Below are 22,422 nucleotides of genomic sequence, written 5' to 3' on the forward strand. Positions count from 1 at the left end.
AAAATGCTGGGATTACAGGCGTGAGCCACCATGCCTGGCCTGGTTAGCATTTTTAAATATTAGGTCTATGTCAGTAAGCTCTGCTGTCTTGTTCATTTTATAAAAGAGCAAGTTTGTAGATGTCTGGTCAATATTATTTGATGTATTATATTCTAGGACATTTTGTGATTGCTACTTTTTCCAAACAGAGTAAAGGTCCCATGATAGTCTTGCAGCCAGTAACGTGTGCTTGACGGTGTCTGTCTTTTTCTATGGGTGTTGCTCATTTTAAACAGGAAGTCAACAGTGTAGTAGTTATACTTGTCCCCCAACATAAGAAATGTAAATGGGCTTTTACAGTAACAGTAGGTTTATATTTGTGGCCTATGTATTCCATTTATCAGCACACATTTGAGGATTGGTGGTAACGGTGTTAAGGGACAAGTTTTAAAAGAGGATAAAATCATGATTCTCATACAGATATACAATGAACATGTGTCAAGAAAAGATGGTAAAGATGCCACAAGCAGTTCAAAGGAGACATCAGAGAACCACCAATTTATATGTAGTAAAGGAATAGCAAAATGAATTTGTAAAAACTGGTCTATCCATAGGGCAATAATCATATTCTACCAGAATTCAACTTATTTGTATTTCTGTGGATAAGAATTACTTATAATGCTATCCATTTTTTACAAGTTAACTTCTGTCTTTATAGAGTTGTAAAATAACCTAGTCAAAGATGAATGTATGTATCTAATATATATTCCTATAGGACAGACAGCATAATCAATGGAGGCGCCAGGATTCCACTGACGACTATCCAATTACTCTTTTGCCCTTATAGAGTCTTATAGTTTTCATTACAATAGCAATTGCTCATTATTAAAATTCTCTCAGGCTGGGCGTGGTGGCTCACACCTGTAATCCTGGCACTTTGGGAGACCAAGGCAGGAGGATCAGTTAAGCCCAGGAGTTTGAGACCAGCCCAGACAAAATAATGAGACCCTCATCTTTACAAAAAAATTAAAAATTAGCCAGGTGTGGTGGTGCACACCTGTTGTCCCAGCTACTTGGGAGGCTGAGGTGGGAGGATCACTTGAGCCTGGGAGGCAGAGGTTTCAGTGAGCCAAGATCACACCACTGCACTCCAGCCTAGGCAGCAGTACAAGAACCTGTCTCAAAAAATTTTTATCTATTTTAATTTCATATGAATTTTCATTTGTATTCTACAGCGACAGCCCATACAGTGAGCACGGTACATTGGAGGAAGTGGACCAAGATGCTGGTACGGAGCCCCACACAAGTGAAGATGGTATGCTCTGCCCTTATGCTTTTATAAAACCAGGCTTTATATCCCTACTGTAAACAATTGCTTGTATTAAAATTTTAGAGGCAAAGCACAGTGGCTCCCACCTATAATCCCAGCACTTTGGGAAGCCAAGGCTGGAGGATCAGTTGAGCCCAGGAGTTCAACACCAGCCTGTGCAACATAGTGAGATCCCATCTGTACAAAAAAATACAAAAAATTAGCCAGGCTTGGTGATGTGCACCTGTAGTCCCAGTTACTCAGGAGGGTAAGGTGGGAGGATTGCGTGAGCCCAGGAGTCTGAGGCTACAGTGAACTAGGATAGCGCCACTGCCCTCCAGCCTGGGCAACAGAACAGACCCAATCTCAAAAAAAAAAAAAAAAAAACTAGTAGATTAAAAAAAATTCATAAAATATGTGTAAGGTATAAAAAATAACATTACAATGAAAACCAATGGAACCACCACCAAGCTTAAGAAAAAAGACTTATTGTTTCCTTTGTACTTCCCTGATCCGACTGCTTTACTTACCCCTCAGGAGTAACCACTGTGTTTGTGTTTTTAAATAGTTTCTTGTTTCCTTTTCTATTTTCTTAAATCTTCTATAAGTGGGATCATACTGTATGTATTTTTCGTGAGTTTTTTTCTACTCAGTATTATGTTCCTGATGTTCATCTGTGCAGTTGCTTGCAGTTTGAACTGTTTATTTTACCACTGTATAATATTCCATTGTATGTATCTATTCCGTCCTTGATGAATATGTGAGGTATTTTCTACTCGTTGCTATTAAGAACAGTGCTACTATGCACTGTTAGGACATTTTGAACATGTCTCCTACTGAAAATGTACAGGAGTTTCTCTAAGCGTGTCTTCAGCTTTATACTGTCAAACCGTTTTTATGAACACAGTTGCTACTTATAGTTCCCCAGAGAACGGGGCATGCCATGCTATGGGAGGTTACCTGGGGAAGCATCAGGAGGCAGAGGGAGAGTGAAGACCTTGGTGTGCTTTCCACAGGAAGGAATGGGTGAGGCAGGGTAAGCAGCTTTAGGGTCGCCTAGTTGGAATAATTTCAGCAGGCTCTGGGGCATTAGGGGGTGTCCCAAGTTGTCTGGTACCTGGCCCTGGGGTGCTGAGAATAGGGCAACAGTGGCCTGGAGTGGGAGAGCCTGATAATCAGGGTGGTGGGGTGTTGGCTCCAATGGGCAGGTTGGTGTTTGAAAAGTTTGCTTGTGGGTGAGTTGTTTACTATCTCCAGAAATTGGCTAACCCTAGAGGGACTGTCCCTCCAAGGTCAGCAAGGCCCAAGATGTCAGAAGATAAAAGACATGGTTGATAATATGTTTATTTATCTTTTGTAAAATTCCTATCAAGTCTTTTGCCCATTTTTCTATTGAGTTTTCTGGGCTCTTTTTGTTTGGTTTCGCTTGGTCTTGTATTTAGTTGTCTTTTTATTTGATTTGTAAGGGTTCTTTGTGGGTCCACATCAGGTCCTTTATTGGGTATATGCTTTGCAGATATCTTCCCCTGCTCTGTAGCTTTGCTTTTCAAATGCTTATTATGTCTTTTGCTAAACAGAAGATCTTAATTTTAAAGTAGTTAAATTTATCAATCTTTTCCTTCATGGTAATTTTACTTCACATCTCCTTTAAGAAATCCTTCTGTGTCTTGAGGTAATAAATAATTCTCCTATATTCTCTTATTTTATTTTGGTAAGAACACTTAAGTGTACAGTACCTTAGCGTTGACCATAGGTACAGTGTTATACAGCAGATCTCTAGAGCTTGTTCACCTTGCTTGACTGAAACTTTATTCTCGCTTATTAGTAACTTCTCATTTCCCCCTTCCCCCAGCCTCTGGCAACTACCGTTCCACCCTTTGATTCTATGAATTGGATTCTTTTAGATACCTCATATAAGTGAACTTACATAGTATTTGTCTTTCTGTGTCTGGCTTATTTCACTTAGCAAAATGTCCTCCAGGTTCATCCATGCTGTCACATATGTCGGGATTTCCTTCTTTTTACAATCTGAATAGAATGCCGTTGTATTTACCTATATTTTCTTTATCCATTCATCTGTCCATAGACATTGAGTCCATTTCTACATCTTGGCTATTGTGAATAGTGCTGAAATGAACATAGGAGTGCTCTTCAAGATCCTGATTTCAGTTATTTTGGATAAATACCCAGAAGTAGGATTGTTGGATCACATGGTAGTTCTATTTTTAAGTTTTTGAGGAATCTCTGTACTGTTTTCTAAAGCAGCTGTGCCATTTTGTGTTCCCACCAGCAGTGTACAAAGGTTTTAATTTCTCCATATCCTTGGCAACGCTTATCTTTTTGTTTTTGTTTTTGTTTTTTGTTTTTCAGACAGGGTCTCACTGTCACCCAGGCTGGAGAGCAGTGGCATGATCTTGGCTCACTGCAGCCTGGACTTCCCAGGCTCCAGTGATCCTCCCACCTCAGCCTCCCAAGTAGCTGGGACTAGAGGCACATTCTACCACACCCAGCTAATTTTTTGTAGAGATGGGGTTTTGCTGTGTTCCCCAGGCTAGTCTTGAACTCCTGAGCTCAAGCCATTTACCTGCCTTGGCCTCCCAAAGTGCTGAGATTATAGGCATGAGCCATTGTGTCCAGCCAACACTTGTTATCTTTTGTTTGTTTCCTAACACAGTGGGATAACCTCATATGTGGTTTTGATTTGCATTCTCCTGATGATTAGTGATGTTCAGCATTTTAAAATATACCTGTTGGCTCTTTATATGTCTTCTTTGGTGCCTTATTTATTTATTTATTTATTTATTTATTTAGAGACAGAGTCTGTCTGTCCTCCATGCTGGAGTGCAGTGGCATGATCTCAGCTCACTGCAACCTCCACATCCTGGGTTCAAGTGATTCTCCTGCCTCAGCCTCCCGAGTAGCTGGGACTACAGGCATGGCTAATTTTTGTATTTTTAGTAGAGACAGCATTTCACATGTTGGTCAGGCTGGTCTCAAACTCCTGATCTCAAGCAATCCACCCACCTCAGCCTCCAAAAGTGATGGGATAACAGGCATGAGCCTCTGCATCTGGCCCCATATATTCTTTTAAATCCTTTAAGGTTTTGCTTTTCACACATAAATCTTTATTCCACCAGCGATTTATTTGGGGGTATGGGATGAGGTAGGGATCCATTCCCTTTTTCTTTATATGGATGCGTAATTGTCGCAATTATCTCAGCATTAATTGTCCTTTCTCCACTGCTCTACATCTTTGCCATAAATGAAGTGTCTTCTTTGTGTGAATTTCCTCCTGAGCTCTATTCTTTTCTACTGGTCTACGTGTCTATCCCTATGTCACTGTCCTAATTTTGATACCTTTTAATAAATCTTAATCGTTCATAAAGCAACACCTCTGCTTTGTAATACTTCTTGGCTCTTTGCAATTCCACTTAAATTTTAGACTCAGTTTTTCAAGTTCTTCAGACAAACAAAACCCTCCAAAGCCCAACTGGAACTTTGATTGCCTTTGTATTAATTCTACATATATTAATATGGAGAGAATTGATATCTTTACAATATTCAATATTCCAGTCCATGAACATATTTCCAGCTATTTAATGTCTCCCAAATAAACTTTTTATTCTTTCTCTGTAGAGATTTTTTTCATTTTCTAACTTGTCTTAGCATTCATTTTCAACAGTTTTTACTTTTTAATATAAACATTTAAAGCTGTCCGTTTTCTCTAGTACTTCTTTAGCTATATGCACAAATTCTTTTTTTAATCTCTTCAGCTGTAACTAATCTGCTTTAAGCATATCCATTGAATTTTTATTTTTAAATATTATTTTTCTTTTCTTTTTTTTTTTGGCAGAGTTTTGCTTTTTTTGTCCAGGCTGGAGAGCAATGGTGCATTCTCAGCTCACAGCAAACTCCGCCTCCCAGGTTCAAGTGATTCTCCTGCCTCAGCCTCCCAAGTACCTGGGATTACAGGTGCATGCCGCCATGCCCAGCTAATTTTTATATTTTTAGAAGAGATGGGGTTTCACCATGTTGGCCAGGCTGGTCTCAAACTCCTGACCTCAGGTAATCCACCCGCCAGCCTCTCAAAGTGCTGGGATTACAGGTGTGAGCCACCGCGCCCAGCCTTTAAATATTATTTCTTTCTACAAGTTGTATTTGGTGTGCTTTTATATCTGCTGCTTGATCATTTTTTATAGTCTCTGGCTGTTTATTCATCAGCACTTCCCATCAGAATATGTGTCTGATAATTTCCATATGTCCTCCCAAATTTGTTTTGTTGACTCTCACTCATTGAGTCTTATTTTCCACTGTGTTTGTAAATTTTGTACAGATTTCTTGGAACTTTAGGCTCAGTGGAAGGTAGATTCTTCCAGAGAGGGTTTTCATGTACTTCTGCCTGGGTTACAACCAGCCTGGGACAACATTGAATTTTTGGCTTGAAGTTTTTCAGACCACCCAGGTAGTGCACATTTAAACTGCAAACCTACCTGAGAACTGGAATGTGGATGGGATTCTCAGATGATTTGTGTCAAGGTTTAAGATAGATTATTTCCTTAATGGGGGTGGAGGACAGAGGAGATGGTTACAATCTATGGAGAGGTATTGAGAGCTACAAGGGGAAAAGATTTCTAGAACTAGATGTTCTAGAACTAGAAGTGTTGTAGAAAGTTCTAGAACACTAGAGTGAAGTTCACTCTGAAACTGAGGGTGTAATTCTCTGAGGGTGGGGAGGAGGGGAAGAGGCTTAGATTCCCTAACACTGGGCAAGCCCTGGACTTAATCTCCTATGAAAAAAAATTAGAAAGCTTAAGGTGACCAGTCTAGAAAAATGCCCTCAAGGCAAAATCTGACTCATGTTCTAATGTTCTGCTTACCTCTCTGGGTTCCCACTTTCATTGCATTTTGGTCTTTAGTATTCTCTACTGTCTTGATAGCTTATTAATGCAATTACAAAGGTTGGTTGTTTGCTTTTAAATCCAGCATTTTTTGTTCATTCTAGCAGGAGGGTAATTAAGGTATCTAGTGTCCACTATCTGCTAAAAAAGAAAGCTTCTTTGTGTCTTTTTTTTTTTTTTTTCTGTGAGACAGGGTTTCCACTCTGTTGCCCAGGCTGGAGTACAGTGGCACAATCTTGGCTCACTGCAGCCTCAACCTCCTGGGGCCAAGTGATCCTCCCACCTCAGCCTCCTGAGTAACTGGGACCATAGGCATGCACCACCATGCCTGGCTAATTTTGTATTTTTTGTAGAGACAGGGTTTCCCTATGTTGCCCAGGCTGGTCTCAAACTCCTGGGCTCAAACGATCCTCCTGGGATCCAAAGTGCTGGGATTAGAGGCATGAGCCACCCACGCCCTGCCTTCCTTGTGTCTTTAAAAGTAAAATCAGTTGACATTTTCTGAACTTAATTTACAAGACATCCTTTAAAGTGAGAGCTTCTATTTCTGTAATGTTGCTCTTTTTTATTTTTATTTTTTTTCTTTTTCTTTAGAGACAGGGCCTTCCTGTGTTGCCCAGGGTTGTTTCAAACTCCTGGCCTCAAGCAGTCCTCCTGCCTCAGCCTCCCAAAATGCTGGGATTACAGGCGTGAGCCACCATGCCCAGCCTGTGATGTTGCTTTTGAAAGTCTCTGAGTCCTGCCTCTGCCACCATCCTTTCTTTTGGGTTTCTTTGTTTCTCGCATGGTTTATTTCTTTTTCACTGCTGCCTTCTCTTAGGTGTTTACCTGGTTTCCCCAGTAGCCAGAAAAGCCAGGACAAAGCCCAGCCATCTCTCTTCCCAAACATGAATCTCACCATCATGCCATCTGCCTTTTACCTCTTGACTATAAAAGAGCTTTGCCGAGTGCTCTGTGTTTTAGATAACATTTTGACCATGTTCACCTGATTTTTCTGGAAAGAAAAACACTGCTTACAAAGGACAGATATTCTCACCCGCAGCCAACCTCCAAAATCCTGTAACTAAATTAACTAGAGTATCAATTATCCTTTGATTGCCGAGGTATTGTATTTTTTCTCTGTCATGGATCACTAGAGAGAGTAGCTTTTGTTTCTGAAAGACAGGCTATCACAGAACAAAACCATTCTCTGCAAGGATAGTGGGTAACAGCTCTAGGAGGAAAAATGTCAGCAACAGCAAAGTCCCAAAGAGAAAGTGTGATCACATTGTATATAACATTACAAGAAATGGAAATATAAGACTTGACAGCACCAGGCAGTCGGAATCAGCTGTGCTGAATTGTCTTCCCTTTTGCACAAAATTATATTACCCATGCAGGAAAACTAAGTGATCATGTTGCACTCTCACTATTATTGTTATTGATAGCAGCAGTAGCAGCATTCTATGAAGTCTCTGCAGGACCTTGAAGTACTGTGAGGCTCTCTATATGAAAGAGGCATAGTGTACCGTGCCCTGAGATTGATTTGCTCTGCAATGACCAGACTAAGATGTGTGTAAATAGCTTATTGATTGACACTTGACTGTGAAATGGCTCTCACGGGAGTAGAAAGAGTAAAAATAATGAAACTGCTGAGAATTACTAGTTGATGTACTAGGATTGCCAATAAAATGTTCTGCTGATTTATCTGGTCATCCTGTCATAACCTGACCACATTTGAATAAATAAGCAGAGTCGGATAATCCTGTTGCTTGTTTCAAAAAAATAATAAGGCCAGGCGCAGTGGCTCACGCGTGTAATCTCAGCACTTTGGGAGGCCGAGGCGGACGGATCACAAGGTCAAGAGATCGAGACCATCCTGGCCAACATGGTGAAACCCCACTGCTACTAAAAATACAAAAATTATCGGGGCATGGTGGCACGTGCCTGCAGTCCCAGCTACTGGAGAGGCTGAGGCATGAGAATCGCTTGAACCCAGGAGGCAGAAGTTGTGGTGAGCCAAGGTCACGCCACTGCACTCCAGCCTGGCGACAGAGCAAGAGTCTGTCACAAAATAAAATAAAGTAATAATAAGAGGAGATGATCATAGAGGTCGTGATTGTGCAATTATAATAAAATATGTATGTATCTGTTGAATAGTCTTAACTATGTTGAATGGCCAGCATTGACAGTGTGTGATCGAATGTCATTAAAGAACATTAATGGTTCTGTCTTTATTCCTGTAACACAAGTATATGTAGACTGTATACTGTATCATGTGCTGGTATCTTTTAATTTTTGTAAGTAAAGCCAAATACAAATATGTGGGTGTGTTCACACAGGAATTTGCAAATTACATGTCTTGAAGTTCTTATAAATAAATTAGCATGCCACGTCTGTAGTCCTAGCTACTTAGGAAGTTAAGGTGGGAGGATCACTTGAGCCCAGGAGTTTGGGGTTACAGTGAGCAATGATTGTGCTACTATAACCGGCATGGGTGACAAAATGAGACCCTGTCTCAAAAAAACAAAAACTAGCATGTCTTCATTCTTCCATGGGATGTTTATTTCTTTTTCATAGGAATAACTCGGGTACATATTTGGGTATCTGTCATCGCAAGTCAGCCAGGATTTATTCTTTAAGTTTTGAACTATAATGAGATCATTCCCTTTAAATATAAAGTTATAGTCCCTCCTCTATGAAGCAGACACATAGATGTTTAATAAAGCTGCTATTTATATTGTTTTGGTAAAATATAATTTGGGGGAATACCAGAGTGTTAACATATAATCTAAAAGTTTTATTCAATTGCTAAAGGATTTATTTATTTATTTATTTATTTATTTTTATAGAAATGAGGTCTCACTGTGTTGTCCAGACTGATCTCGAACTCCTGGGCAACACAGTGATCCTCCTGCCTCGGCCTGCCAAAGTGCTGGGATTACAGGCGAGAGCCACCGCTCCCAGCCACTAAAACATTTAAACTGTTGTTTTAAACATTATCCTTACAACTACTTTGTTGGGAAGCCTACTGTGCAGATTATAGTGTTGTGGTTCTGTGATACAAAATATTATTTGCCTCAAACATTATCTACTAGAGGCCAGGCACCTATAATCCCAGCACTTTGGGAGGCCATGGCTGGAGGATTGCTATGTTGCCCAGCAGTTTGAGACCAGCCTTGGCAATGTAGCAAGACCCTGTAACTATTTAAAAGAAAAAAAAATTATCCAAAGCAAAAAGAAGGGGCATTTTTCTTTGTCTTTATTTAAAATGTTTGGCTGAAATTTGGCCAGGGCCTTTATATAATAAGGTGAAGCCTAAGCTTTTTAATATGTTTGTTGGTTTTTATGTTTTTGCCTTCTATGTCCCAGAGAATTTTCAATATATCAAATGAGATAGAAGCCCAGCTGTCTGTCCAAGACTTTCTCATGCAATTATTACAAGTACAGTGGCTATTGCAGTAAACTTTTGGAAGAATAAACTCTTTTAAATGGGAAGGTTTGCTACCAAATAGAAGACAACTTCCTGGGGAATTTTTGAGATAGGCAGGTTTTAATCTCTTCTGTGTACACATCTTCTAGAGTATCTGGAAATGAATACATGCTCAGTTTTTAGCAAGTGATGTATTGTTCATTGCATAGGCATATTCCTATAAGCATATGCCCCTTGCCTTGGCCCCTTTTCGTACTGTTTATTATTGAAGAGAAGTTTACTCACCTTTGATGATTACAAGGCTAAGGATGAGGTATTTGTGGGAGAGGGGAGCAAAGATCATAATGCCTCAAATTGAGGAGCTTCTTGCAATAAGATAAATCACAAAGAAACACCTCTTTGGTTGCTGAGTTTGTCCTCCTGTTTGCCTTCAATATTTGTGGTCAGAATTAGATCAGAGCTGAATTCCAAGTGTAAGCCTAGCAGTTGATATCTTTTTTTTTCTAACTTATTATTTTGAAATCATTGTAGATTCACAAGCTGTTGTAAAAAACAATACAGAGAGATCTTGTATACCTTCTGCCAGTTTCTGTCAATGGTGATATCTTACAAAACTGTAATATCATTTCACAGGCAGGAAACTGACAATGATACAAACCATTCACTATATAAATGTTTCAGCAGCTTTATATGCACTCCTTTGTGTGTGTGTTTACTTAGATCTGTACAGTTTTATCACATGTATAGCTTTGTGTGACCACAACCCAGTCAAGATAACAAACAGTTCCATTACAAGGAACCCTTGTGCTACCCTTTATAGCCACAGCCGCTTCCCTCCATCACCTTCGCATCCCCAACCTCTGGCAACCACTAATATATTCTCCATCTCTATAATTATGTCATTTGAAGAATGCTATATAAATGGAATTGTATGGTATGCAGTCTTTTGAGATTGGCTTTTTTCACTCACCATCATTCCCTTGAATATCCTTTGATCTCAAGAAAAATAAAAATTTTGAATCTGTTTTTTTAATTTGGACAGAGGGCAATTTAAGGCATATTTGTTTCATGGTTAAGATCCAAAATTTGTTACTGATACTAGAGAAAAAAATCGGGATTACCGTCAGTGTTAGTTTGAAGATTTGATAGTGCCAGAGAGCATATGGGGAAATTAAATGTATTCACATACTATTTATTGTGATTTTACTTGATTTTTTCTTAAATAAGGCGGTAAAGCATAAACTTCCTAATGTTCTGAGATGGTGATTTTTTTCCATGTTATAAATGGTATTAACATGTTACAAGGAAATTCCCTCAGTGTCATCTATCAATGTCAAAATCATATTGAAGCAATTACGGAGGATATTACAACTCAAGGAGAGATTTTATATATCCTATTGCAAAGTTTAAAGTATTTTTTTTTTGACTGTCATTATATCTCTAGTAAAAGGCTGTGGAAATGAAAATCCAATGTTCAGTTTTTCTTTGCCTGAAAAACTGATGACAGCAAGATAATGTTTTTCTGTATCTTTTTAAACAGCCTCTATTTTCTGCCTTGATAATGTGTTGATGACTCTGTTCAGTCTAGATATTAAAATGGTCTTGATTATTTGAAGCCTCATAGAGCCCTCACAGATAGGATACCATGCCTTCCTAACAACTCTGTTTCTCACTGTTTTCTGGTGTGTTCATTGTAGAGTGTGAGCCAATAGAAGCAATAGCCAAGTTTGACTATGTTGGGCGGTCCGCCAGAGAACTATCCTTCAAGAAGGGTGCCTCCCTGCTGCTGTATCACCGTGCATCTGAGGACTGGTGGGAAGGCAGGCACAACGGGATTGACGGGCTGGTGCCTCACCAGTATATAGTGGTGCAGGATATGTGAGTAGTCTCAACTTTGATTGCCTGAGTGCTCCCAATAGAGGACTCCAGCCATTGTTCTTAAACTGACCTTGGTCTTGTGAGAAAGGAGCAGAAGAGATTACAGAGATAAAACTTCAGAGCTAGGCACAGTTCCTTACCTTGCCAGTGGCTCTTTGCTAACAGTAAGTCAGGGCCCAGGAGGTTTGGAGCAAGAACTGAGGGGAGACATCTTCTGAAGCTTTCAGATTGTTAGAAAAATAACCTATGCATAGAATGGGGTTAAGAGCTGAGGTGACATTGGTAATTCCAAAAACAGCAGTGCTCTTCTCTTGATGTCTGTTTACCATTTCAATTCCAGATTCCCCAGGGGAAGGACACTGGCCTAAAGTCAGAGGGAATCATTGCTATGCTGTTTTTTGTTTTGTTTTTTGCTGAGGAGAAAGCTCTAATTTCAAAAGTATTTAAAGACATGGGAAGATAGTCATAACATATTAAGTGAAAGAAACAGGTTGCAAAATAATGTGTAGTCCAAAAGTAGCTTTTTAAGGAAAAGACAAATATAGCACACAAAAGGTATACAGTGACTGAATGATTCAGCCTAATTTCAGAAATGTTAAAATGTGTATCTCGGAAGCCAAGAAATGTGTGTATATACAGACACGTAGTCATATATATCTGAAATATCAACATATAAATATATTCATATATAAAATAAATCTGCATAAATATCTGTACAGTCATGTACCACACAATGACATTTTGAGCATCAATGGACCACGTATATGATGGATTTAATATCCTATTTTTACTGTACCTTTTCTATGTTTAGATACACAAATATTTGTTTACACCATTGTGTTACAACTGCCTGTAGCATTCAGTACAGTAACATGCTGTGCAGGTTTGTAGCCTAGGAGCAATAGGCTCCACCATGTAGCCTAGGTGTGCAATAGGCTCTACCATCTAGGTTTGTGTAAGTGCACTCTATGATGTTCCCACAGTGATGAGATTGCTTGACAACGCATTTCTCAGAACGTATCCTCGCTGTTAAGCAACACGTGACTGTAGTATAAATGCCATACATATGTATGTGCACACTCACAGATATGTATCCCAGGCATAGAATAGAAGATGGAGGAGGATATTTCTTAAAATTCTAACAGTAGTTGTCTCTGAATGTTATATTATGGGTGATTATTTCAGTCTTTTTTGTATAACTGAAATTGCTGTTGTACCTGTAATGAAATTGTATTGCTTTTATAATGAAAAGAGAAAAGTTATTGTAATAAAAGGAGGGCTTTCATGCATAATGCTATTTCATACATGAATGCTATCACGTAAATTTTTGTCTCCACTCATCTAGCAAATTTTGTAAAATTTGTAAATCTAGTAAATTTTGTCTCCACTCATCTTACTGTTTCAGGGATGATACGTTTTCAGACACTCTGAGCCAAAAAGCCGACAGTGAGGCCAGCAGTGGGCCAGTCACGGAAGACAAGTCCTCATCCAAGGACATGAACTCCCCAACAGACCGTCATCCTGACGGCTATTTAGCCAGGTAAGTAGAGCCGGGGAATCAGGCCCCTAAGCCTCCACTCCTGGGGCCATGAGGAGTCACTGTACCCTCAGCCTTGCAGTACTGCCCGGTGTGATACACTCTTCTGTTTTCTCCCTGTTTCTGTGAACGTCTAGGCAACGAAAAAGAGGAGAGCCACCCCCTCCAGTAAGGCGTCCTGGCAGGACCAGTGATGGCCATTGCCCGCTCCACCCTCCACATGCCCTTTCTAACTCCTCAGTTGACCTGGGGTCCCCGAGCCTTGCCAGTCACCCCCGGGGCCTGCTGCAGAACCGTGGCCTCAACAATGACAGTCCTGAGCGGAGGCGCAGGCCTGGCCATGGCAGCCTGACCAACATCAGCCGGCACGACTCCCTCAAGAAGATCGACAGCCCTCCCATTAGAAGGTCCACGTCATCAGGGCAATACACGGGCTTCAATGACCACAAGCCACTGGACCCAGAGACAATTGCTCAGGTACGATGCTTTTAATTACATATTGCATTTTAAGTACCTAAGTGTGATGTAGGAGGTGTGAAAGATTTACTTTATTTATTTTTTACTTTATTTACTTTATATTTCTGTATAGAACCAACTAAAGAAAACAGAAACAAAACCAGCTCATTCTTTAACTTAGGCCCTGACTGTGAGTCTTTTTTGAACAATTTGTTACTGGAAGGGCCCAAAGGTTCATAGTGATTTAAACAGAAACATGACAAAAACGTAGGACCCAGGACATTCAAACCTATCATTGTCAATAGCCAGAAAAACTTTGAAAAAGAAGAATGGGGAAGCAGTGGCCCTGCCAGATCCTAAATGCATTCTAAAGCTAGTAAAACAGACAGATGGATGAAACAGAATGGAGAGCCCAGAAACAGAAAAACCTTAAAACAGTAGTCCCTCCTTATCTGCAGGGCATATGTTTCAAGATCCCCAGTGGATGCCTGAAGCCACAGATAGTGCAAACCCCTACTGTATATGATAAAGATGGCACTTTCAACTTAGAAAAGATGAGACCTAATAAATAATGTGATCAATAATAGATAGATATTTGAAGAACAAGTCTGGATCCTGTGTACCTCCTGAACACATTCAGGTCTTTGCTTCCCAGCGGTGACTGCAGAGAGGGGCTGTGTAGTTTTCTTCTAATGACTAAAATTGACCAAGTAAAAGGGAAACAATACTAATAAATTTGCCCATCATGCTACCATTTTTCTCTCTGGTTCTGGCTCTTTTCACAGCACAGGTCATGAGAAAATATGTTCATAGGCCTAGTGGGTAGCTTACACCTGTAATCCCAACACTTTAGGAGGCTGAGGCAAGAAGATTGCTTGAGGTCAGGAGTTTGAGACAAGCCTGGTCAATATAGCAAAATCCCATGTCTAAAAAAAAATTTTTTTTAATTAGCTAGGTGTATTAGTCAGGATTCTCTAGAGGGACAGAATTAATGGAATATATACATATAAAGGGGAGTTTATTAAGTATTAACTCACACGATCACAGAATCCCACAATAGGCCGTCTGCAGGCTGAGGAGCAAGGAGAGCCAGTCCAAGTTCCAAAACTGAAGAACTTGGAGTCCGATGTTCAAGGGCAGGAAGCATACAGCACGGGAGGAAGATGTAGGCTGGGAGGCTAGGCCAGTCTAACCTTTTCATGTTTTTCTGCCTGCTTTATATTCACTGGCAGTTAATTAGATGGTGCCCATCCAGATTAAGGGTGGGTCTGCCTTCCCCAGGCCACTGACTCAAATGTTAATTTCCTCTGGCAACCCCCTCACAGACACACCCAGGAGTAACACTTTGCATCCTTCAATCCACTCAAGTTGACACTCAGTATTAACCATCACAAGTCTACCCCTTGTCAACTTGAAACCATAAACATCTCCTGAGATCGTACATAATCTTCAAATAAAAACAATAATGTCATAATTACGCCTAACATGATACAACTGTCCTTTCCTATAACCAGAAACACACCAATCCCCAACCCAAATGCTATTACATAAAGTTAACAATACTTAAATGCTGATAGGAAGTCAATATAATCTTATGTCACATGCTAAAGGAAAAAGGAAATAAAATGAAGATATTTTCCTAGTACAAGTATATACATGCACAAACATGTTTTTAACGAAAGAAGGAGGAAATACTCATGACAATTACAGTCCCTGTTTCCACGTGGTCATAGCTGGTATTGATGACTACCTTCTACTACCCATTCTGTATTCCCTTTGCCTTCAGCAAGCACCTCAGCAGGTCATGTTTTTGTTGTTGTTGTTGTTGTTGTTGTTGTTGTTTTCCTGGCGGAGTGACCCAAACCTTCATTCCTGAAGGGTCTGGGCCATTTGTAGTCCTGCCTGGATTGGGCTATTGTAGTTTCCCATTGACCTTAATCACAGAGCGTGGTAATACTAAGAGACACCCTAATGGATCTCCTGTATTCCATGTACATTCTTTTTTACCTGCATTGTGGAGTAGTCGACTGATTTCATCTTGATAGTCTGAATCAGTCACCTGAGCCAACACTGTAACTCCCTTCTTAGTCTGTTGCCTTAAAGGTAGGAGGAGCCCAAAGTGTCCAGGTGGCAATGGACTTAACTTAATGGGATCATTGCTGTGTCTCCTGGTGGCACATTCCTCCCTCTGAACTGAGACCTCTAGGCTAGCAGAACATAATGTCGCGGGAATAGGAAGTAAAAATGTTGCTAGTGGGTCACTAGGGATAATGATGAGTGGTGCCACTTCCACTTCCACCTCTTGATTCCTGGACCCGTGAATCCTGGCTATGGGAGAAACCGCACCATATATTGGACACTGATTCAGAGCATACACAGCCTTCTGGGGAACTTTGCCCCAGCCCTGCAAAGTATTGTCACCTAGTTGGCATTGCAATTGTGACATCACAAGACCAATCCACCGTTCTGTCAATCCAGCTGCTTCAGGATGATAGGGAGCATGGTAAGACCCATGAATTGCATGAGCATGAGCCCACTGCCACTCTTCTTTAGCCGTAAAGTAAGTGCCTTGGTCAGAGGCAATGCAGTGTTGAATACCATCATGGTGGATAAGGCATTCCATGAGTCACAGATGGTAGTCTTGGCAGAAGCATTGCGTGCAGGATAGGCAAACCCATATCCGGAGTAACTGTCTATTCCAGTGAGGACAAACCTCTGCCCTTTTCATGATGGAAGAGGTCCAGTATAATCAACCTGCCACCAGGTAGCTGGCTGATCACCCCGAGGAATGGTGCCATATCGAGGGCTGTGTTGGCTTCTGCTGCTGGCAAATTGAGCACTAAGCAGTGGCCATAGCCAGGTCAGCCTTGGTGAGTGGAAGTCCATGTTGCTGAGCCCATGAGTAACCTCCATCCCTGCCACTATGGCCACTTTGTTCATGGGCCCATCGAGCAATGACAGGGTTGGCTGGGGAAAGGAGCTGAATGGTGTCCACAGAATGACTCATCCTATCCACTTGATTATCAAAATCCTCCTCTGCTGAGGTCACCCATTGGTGAGCACTCACATGGGATACAAATATCTTCCCAGTTTTTGACCACTCAGAGAGGTCCATCCACATACCTCTTCCACAAATTTCTTTGTCACCAATTTTTCAATCATACTTCTTCTAAGTCCCTGACCATCCAGCCAAACCATTGGCTACAGTCCACAAATCAGTACATAATCACACATCTGGCCATTCCTCCTTCCATGCAAAGTGCACAGCCAGGTGCACTGCTCGAAGTTCTGCCCACTGGGAAAGATTCCCTTCACCACTGTCCTTCAGGGATGTCCTAGAAAGGGACTGTAGTGCTGCAGCTGGCCACTTTCAGGTGGTGCCTGCATATCATGCAGAACCGTCTGTGAACCAGGCCCTAGTCTTCTCTTCCTCTGTCAGCTGATCATAGGAAACTCCCCATGAGGCCATCAGTGCAGGCTGCAGGAGAGAGTAGAGACCCTGGGCATTTGAGCCACTTCCTCATGTAACTTATGCCTTCAGGAGTTGCTTGAGCTCGATCATGTATATACCACTTCCATTTGATGATGGAATGCTGCTGTGCACGACGTGCTTTATGGCTAGATGTGTCAGAAAGCACCCAGTTCATGATAGGCAGTTCAGGTTGCATGGTGACTTGATGACCCATAGTCAAATGTTCGGTTTCCACCAAAGCCCAGTAATAACAGGCCAAGAGCTGTCTCTCAAAAGGAGAGTAGTTGGCCAGGCGCAGTGGCTCATGCCTGTAATCCCAGCACTTTGGGAAGCCAAGGCAGGTAGATCACGAGGTCAGGAGTTCAAGACCAGCCTGACCAATATGGTGAAACCCCATCTCTACTAAAAATGCAAAAAGTAGCCATGTGTGGTGGCACGCACCTGTAGTCCCAACTACTCGAGAGGTTGAGGCAGAAGAATCGTTTGAACCAGAGAGGTGTAGGTCACAGTGAGCCGAGATCGTGCCACTGCACTCCAGCCTGGGTGACAGAGAGAGACTCCATCTCAAAAAGAAAAGGAGAGCAGTTATCTGCAGAAGAAGGCAGGGCCTTGCTCCAAAATCCTAGAGGCCTCTGCTGTGATTCACCTATGGGGGCCTGCCAAAGGCTCTAAACAGCATCCTTATCTGCCACTGACACCTCAAGCACCATTGGATCTGCTGGGTCATATGGCCCAAGTGGCAGAGCAGCTTGCACAGCAGCCTGGACCTGTTGCTGAGCCTTCTTCTGTTCTGGACACCACTCAAAACTGGCAGCCTTTTGAGTCACTCGATAAATGGGCCAGAGTAACACACCCAAAAGAGGAATGTGTTACCTCGAAAATCCAAATAGGCCCACTAGGCGTTGTGCCTCTTTCTTGTTTGCAGGAGGGGCCAAACGCAGCAACTTATCCTTCACCTTAGAAGGAAATATCTTGATAGTCCCCACACCACTGGACCTCTAGAAATTTTACTGAGGTAGAAGGTCCCTGAATTTTAGTCAGATTTATTTCCCATCCTCTAGCACACAAATGTCTCACCAATAAGTCCAATGTGTTTGCTACTTCTTGCTCACTGGATCCAGTCAGCATAATGTCATCAATGTAATGGACCAGTGTGATATCTTGCGGAAGCGAAAAGCAATCAAGGTCTCTCCAAGTAAGATTATGACACAAAGCCAGAGAGTTGATATACCCCTGAGGTAGGACAGTAAAGGTATATTGCTGGCCTTGCCAGCTGAAGGCAAATTACTTCTGGTGGGCCTTATGGACAAGAATGGAGAAAAAGGCATTTTCCAAGTCAGTGGCTCCAATCCACATACCAGGAGACGTGTTAATTTGCTCAAGCAATGAAACCACATCTGGTACAGCAGCTGCACTTGGAGTCACCACTTGGTTAAGCTTACGATAATCCACTGTCATTCTCCAAGATGCATCTGTCTTCTGCACAGGCCAAATGGGAGAGTTGAATGAGGATGTGGTGGGAATCACCACCCCTGCATCTTTCAAGTCCTTGATGGTGGCATTAATCTCTACAGTCCCTCCAGGGATGCAATATTGTTTTTAATTTACCATTTTTCTAGGTAAAGCCTGCTCTAATGGCTTCCATTCGGCCTTTCCCACCGTAATAGCCCCCACCCTACCAGTCCAGGAGCCAATGTGGGGGTTCTGCCAGCTGCTAAGTATGTCTATGCCAATTATGCATTCTGGCACTGGGGAAATGACCACAGGAGAAGTCTGGGGACCCATTAGACTCACTGTAAGTCAGACCTGAGCTAAAACTCCATTAATTACCTGACCTCCACAAGCCACTACTTTAACTGGAGCACCACAATGACATTTTGGGTCCCCTGGAATCAGTGTCAGCTCAGAGCAGTGTCCATTAGTCCCCAAAATGTCTGATCATTTCCCTTTCCCCAGTACACAGTTACCCTGGTAAAAGGCTGGAGGTCCCCTTGGAGAAGGATGGGATAAAGATTCACTGCATAAATTGTCAGTAATACAGCGGGGTCCTTCCTCAAAGGGACCCAGCCTCCTCTTCATTCAAGGTGTTCTGGGTCTGTAAACTGGGTCAAGTCTGGAAATTGATTGAGGGGCCATGATTCTCTGTTTTCATAATTCAAATTAGTCTTTTGTCCATCCGACCTAGAAGTTTTCTGCTTGTGTAAATTAAGTAGGAATGCAGTAGGCTTCCTATCAATTTCACTTTTAGGAACAATGTGATTAATTAGCCAATGTCAGAGTTCTACACGAGTCAGACTATTCTGCTTGCCACTTTGCCTCTGCTGTCCATTACTGTAGCTATGCCCACCTTGCCTTTGACGATTGAGTGTCGTCACTTGGCTCCTGCTACCTTGGGATCCAATTATTTCCATTGTATTTAAATTTTGTAGTTGAGTGACTGTGGTTCCCACCGTTAGATCTGACACACAGAGAACAGCAATTACAGGGCTCTTCAAAGATGCAAGTGCTGGCCAAGCACGGTGGCACACACCTATAATCCCAGCACTTTGGGAGACCGAGGCAGGCAGATCACGGGGTCAGGAGATCGAGACCATCCTGGCTAACACGGTGAAACCCTGTCTCTACTAAAAATCTAAAAATTAGCTGGGAGTGGTGGTGGGTGCCTGTAGTCCCAGCTACTTGGGAGGCTGAGGCAGGAGAATGGCGTGAACCCAGGAGGCAGAGCTTGCAGTGAGCCGAGATTGCACCACTGCACTCCAGCCTGAGCGACAGAGCAAGACTCCATCTCAAAAAAAAAAAAAAAAAAAGATGCAAGTGCTGCTCTCACAAATCTGTTTTGCAAGGCATTGGTCAAGGACTCTCCCAGCTGGGATGAGTAGGTCTAAAGTGACTAATCCACTCCACCATCCCAATCTCCCTAAGCCTTTGGATCCCTTCCTCTACAATAAACCAAGGGAGAACAGGCATATCCAGCTCACTCACAGTGCTCACAGTGGGCCATCTTTCAATCCATATTTCAGTTAACCAAGCAAATAAACTATTAGAACCTTTTTTAACTCCCCGAGCTGCAACATTAAATGCAGAGCTCCTACTTAGTGGGCCCAAATCAATAAATTCAGTCTGATCTGACTCTATGTTCCATCTACCATTATCCCACACCATTAATATCCATTCCCATGCCTGTTCTCCAGATTTCTATTTATATAAATTTGAGAACTCAAGCAGTTCTTTTCTAGTGTGGCGCACCTCTTCATGGGTCACACTCTCAACCTCACCTCCAGGGGCCCACCAGGACATTAGTCTAGTTACAGGTCTACAAGCAAACAGAGGTGTTGGGGTTGGCTCCTGAGGAGAGTCAACATTATCTTGCCTGGCAGCTGCCTCATGGGAGGCCATCACCATTGCCTCAGGCAGCGCAGGGTTTATCTCCTCAGACAAAGATGGAAAGGCTGATGGCAGCATGGGTCAGGGAGGGGATGTTGCCACTACTGGGGATAGGGAAGCTGTTTCTTCTGGCAAAAAAGATTCATCAGGGTTTACAAACTCAGCGTCCCCAGCTTTATCAGGGTCCTCCCACACATCCCCATTCCAAGTTGCAGGGTCCCATTCTTTTCTAATCAATGCCCTCACTTTAACAGTAGACACCTGGTGAGGCTGTGCATGCACCTTTCGTTGCAGGTCAGCGACTTGCATGATAAGAGCTCGTGTCTGGTTTTCCACAATTTTAGTTCTTTCTCTACAGGAGATAAGACTTTCACTCAGGGCAATCTTAGCAGATTTGAGGCTCAGTATCTGCTTCTGAAGCCAGGAGATAGAATCCTTGAGTTCATCATTTTTTTTCATCACTTTGTCCACTGAACTTAGGAACAACCAACCAGCTTCATTATGTTCCTTGGTTCTCTACATAATACTCCATACAAATGTATTAATGTATGGAGTCACTAAACTCCTTGCCTCTCATAAGCGATGAATCAGGAGTGTCAAATGCACGTATTTTGCATAACTCTCTAAACAGTTCACACCAAGAACTATCAGTGTTCTCCATCCTATTAGAAGTAAAGTCCTTAGTATTTTTTGGTCTAATCATATAAAGCAGAAGCCCCAAAACCAATGAAAGAACTCCATCCTTAATATTCTGTCCCTCTAAAACCACTCCTGGTACCAAAACCTGTATTAGTCAGGGTTCTCTGGAGGTACAGAATTAATGGAATACATATACATATAAAGGTGAGTTTATTATTAACTCACACAACCACAAGATCCCACAATAAGCTGTCTGCAGGCTGAGGAGCAAGTAGTCAGTCCGAGTTCCAAAACTGAAGAACTTGGAGTCTGATGTTTGAGAGCAGGAAGCATCCAGCATGGGAGAAAGATGTAGGCTGGGAGGCTAGGCCAGTCTAACCTTTTCACGTTCTTCTGCTTGCTTTATATTCGCTGGCATCTGATTAGATGGTGCCCATCCAGATGAGGGGTAGGTCTGCCTTCCCCAGCCCACTGACTCCAATATTGATCTCCTTTGGCAACACCCTCACAGATACACCCAGGATTAATACTTTGCATCCTTCAATCAAGTTGACACTCAGTATTAACCATCACACTAAGAGTGGTGGTGCATGTCTGCAATCCCAGGTACTTTGGAAGCTGAGGCAAGAGGATTGCTTGAGCCCAGGAGTTGGAGGCTGCAATGAGTTATGATTGTCCTACTGCACTCCAGCCAGGGTGACAGACCAAGACCCTGTCTCCAAATATATGTATGTTTATAGTCAGTGAGAAAAGAGGTTAATAGATTCAGAGTTTACCATTTGAGTAATCTAAAAGGCAGCTTCCAGCTATCAATGAAGTTTAAAAACTAAGTAGATTTCAAAAAAGAGTGAATGAGAAATGAATGAAACATGGAAAAGGATTAAAGATGGGTTATTTTTAATAAAAAGCACCCAAGGAATCCGGCCCCAATATGACAAATGTCCAAGCTATTTTGAGTGTTCTAACTAAAAAGAATTTGGGATAGCAAATTAGATTGTGAGAAGTTTAATGTGTTTTTTAAAAATTAAAGCAATTTTAAGTGTACAGCAACTTCTCAGCAAAAATCAAAAAGGCTTTGACTGTTTTTTTTCTGTTTAAAGTGCTATGCAAGGCCCTTTGAGGCATACTTACAACCAGCAATATTTTACTATAGCTGAATTTAATGATCTGAGAAACTTATAACATCACTGCTTATAATAAGCAGGTGAAACATAATTTGGGTTAGAGAGACAGAGATTTAGGTGCTTGGAGGTAGGAAGGCATATAAGGTCTGTTTAACCCTTTGTCTTCTAGGATCAGGAGATTTTTTAAAATTGTAAATTATAAAAACAGGCCAGGCGCAATGGCTCATGCCTGTAATCCCAGCACTTTGGGAGGCTGAGGCGCATGGATCACTTGAGGTCAGGAGTTTGAGACCAGCCTGGCCAACATAGTGATACCCTGTCTCTACAAAAAATA

At 41.8% G+C, this 22,422-nt stretch overlaps 1 protein-coding gene across 2 annotated transcripts in view; it reads left to right on the forward strand.

Moving 5' to 3' along the window:
- SRGAP1 (SLIT-ROBO Rho GTPase activating protein 1) overlaps positions 1–22,422 on the forward strand; it is a 321,514-nt gene that overhangs the window by 290,231 nt on the left and 8,861 nt on the right. For both annotated transcript variants that reach the window (XM_054443638.2, XM_054443639.2), the window contains exons 18-21: positions 1,215–1,294; positions 11,296–11,476; positions 12,882–13,016; positions 13,151–13,490. In XM_054443638.2, coding sequence (XP_054299613.1) covers positions 1,215–1,294; positions 11,296–11,476; positions 12,882–13,016; positions 13,151–13,490 — 736 coding nt within the window. The remainder of the gene's footprint in view (positions 1–1,214; positions 1,295–11,295; positions 11,477–12,881; positions 13,017–13,150; positions 13,491–22,422) is intronic.

The sequence above is a fragment of the Pongo pygmaeus genome, chromosome 10, assembly GCF_028885625.2.
Source record: "Pongo pygmaeus isolate AG05252 chromosome 10, NHGRI_mPonPyg2-v2.0_pri, whole genome shotgun sequence".
Taxonomy (NCBI): Eukaryota; Metazoa; Chordata; class Mammalia; order Primates; family Hominidae; genus Pongo; species Pongo pygmaeus.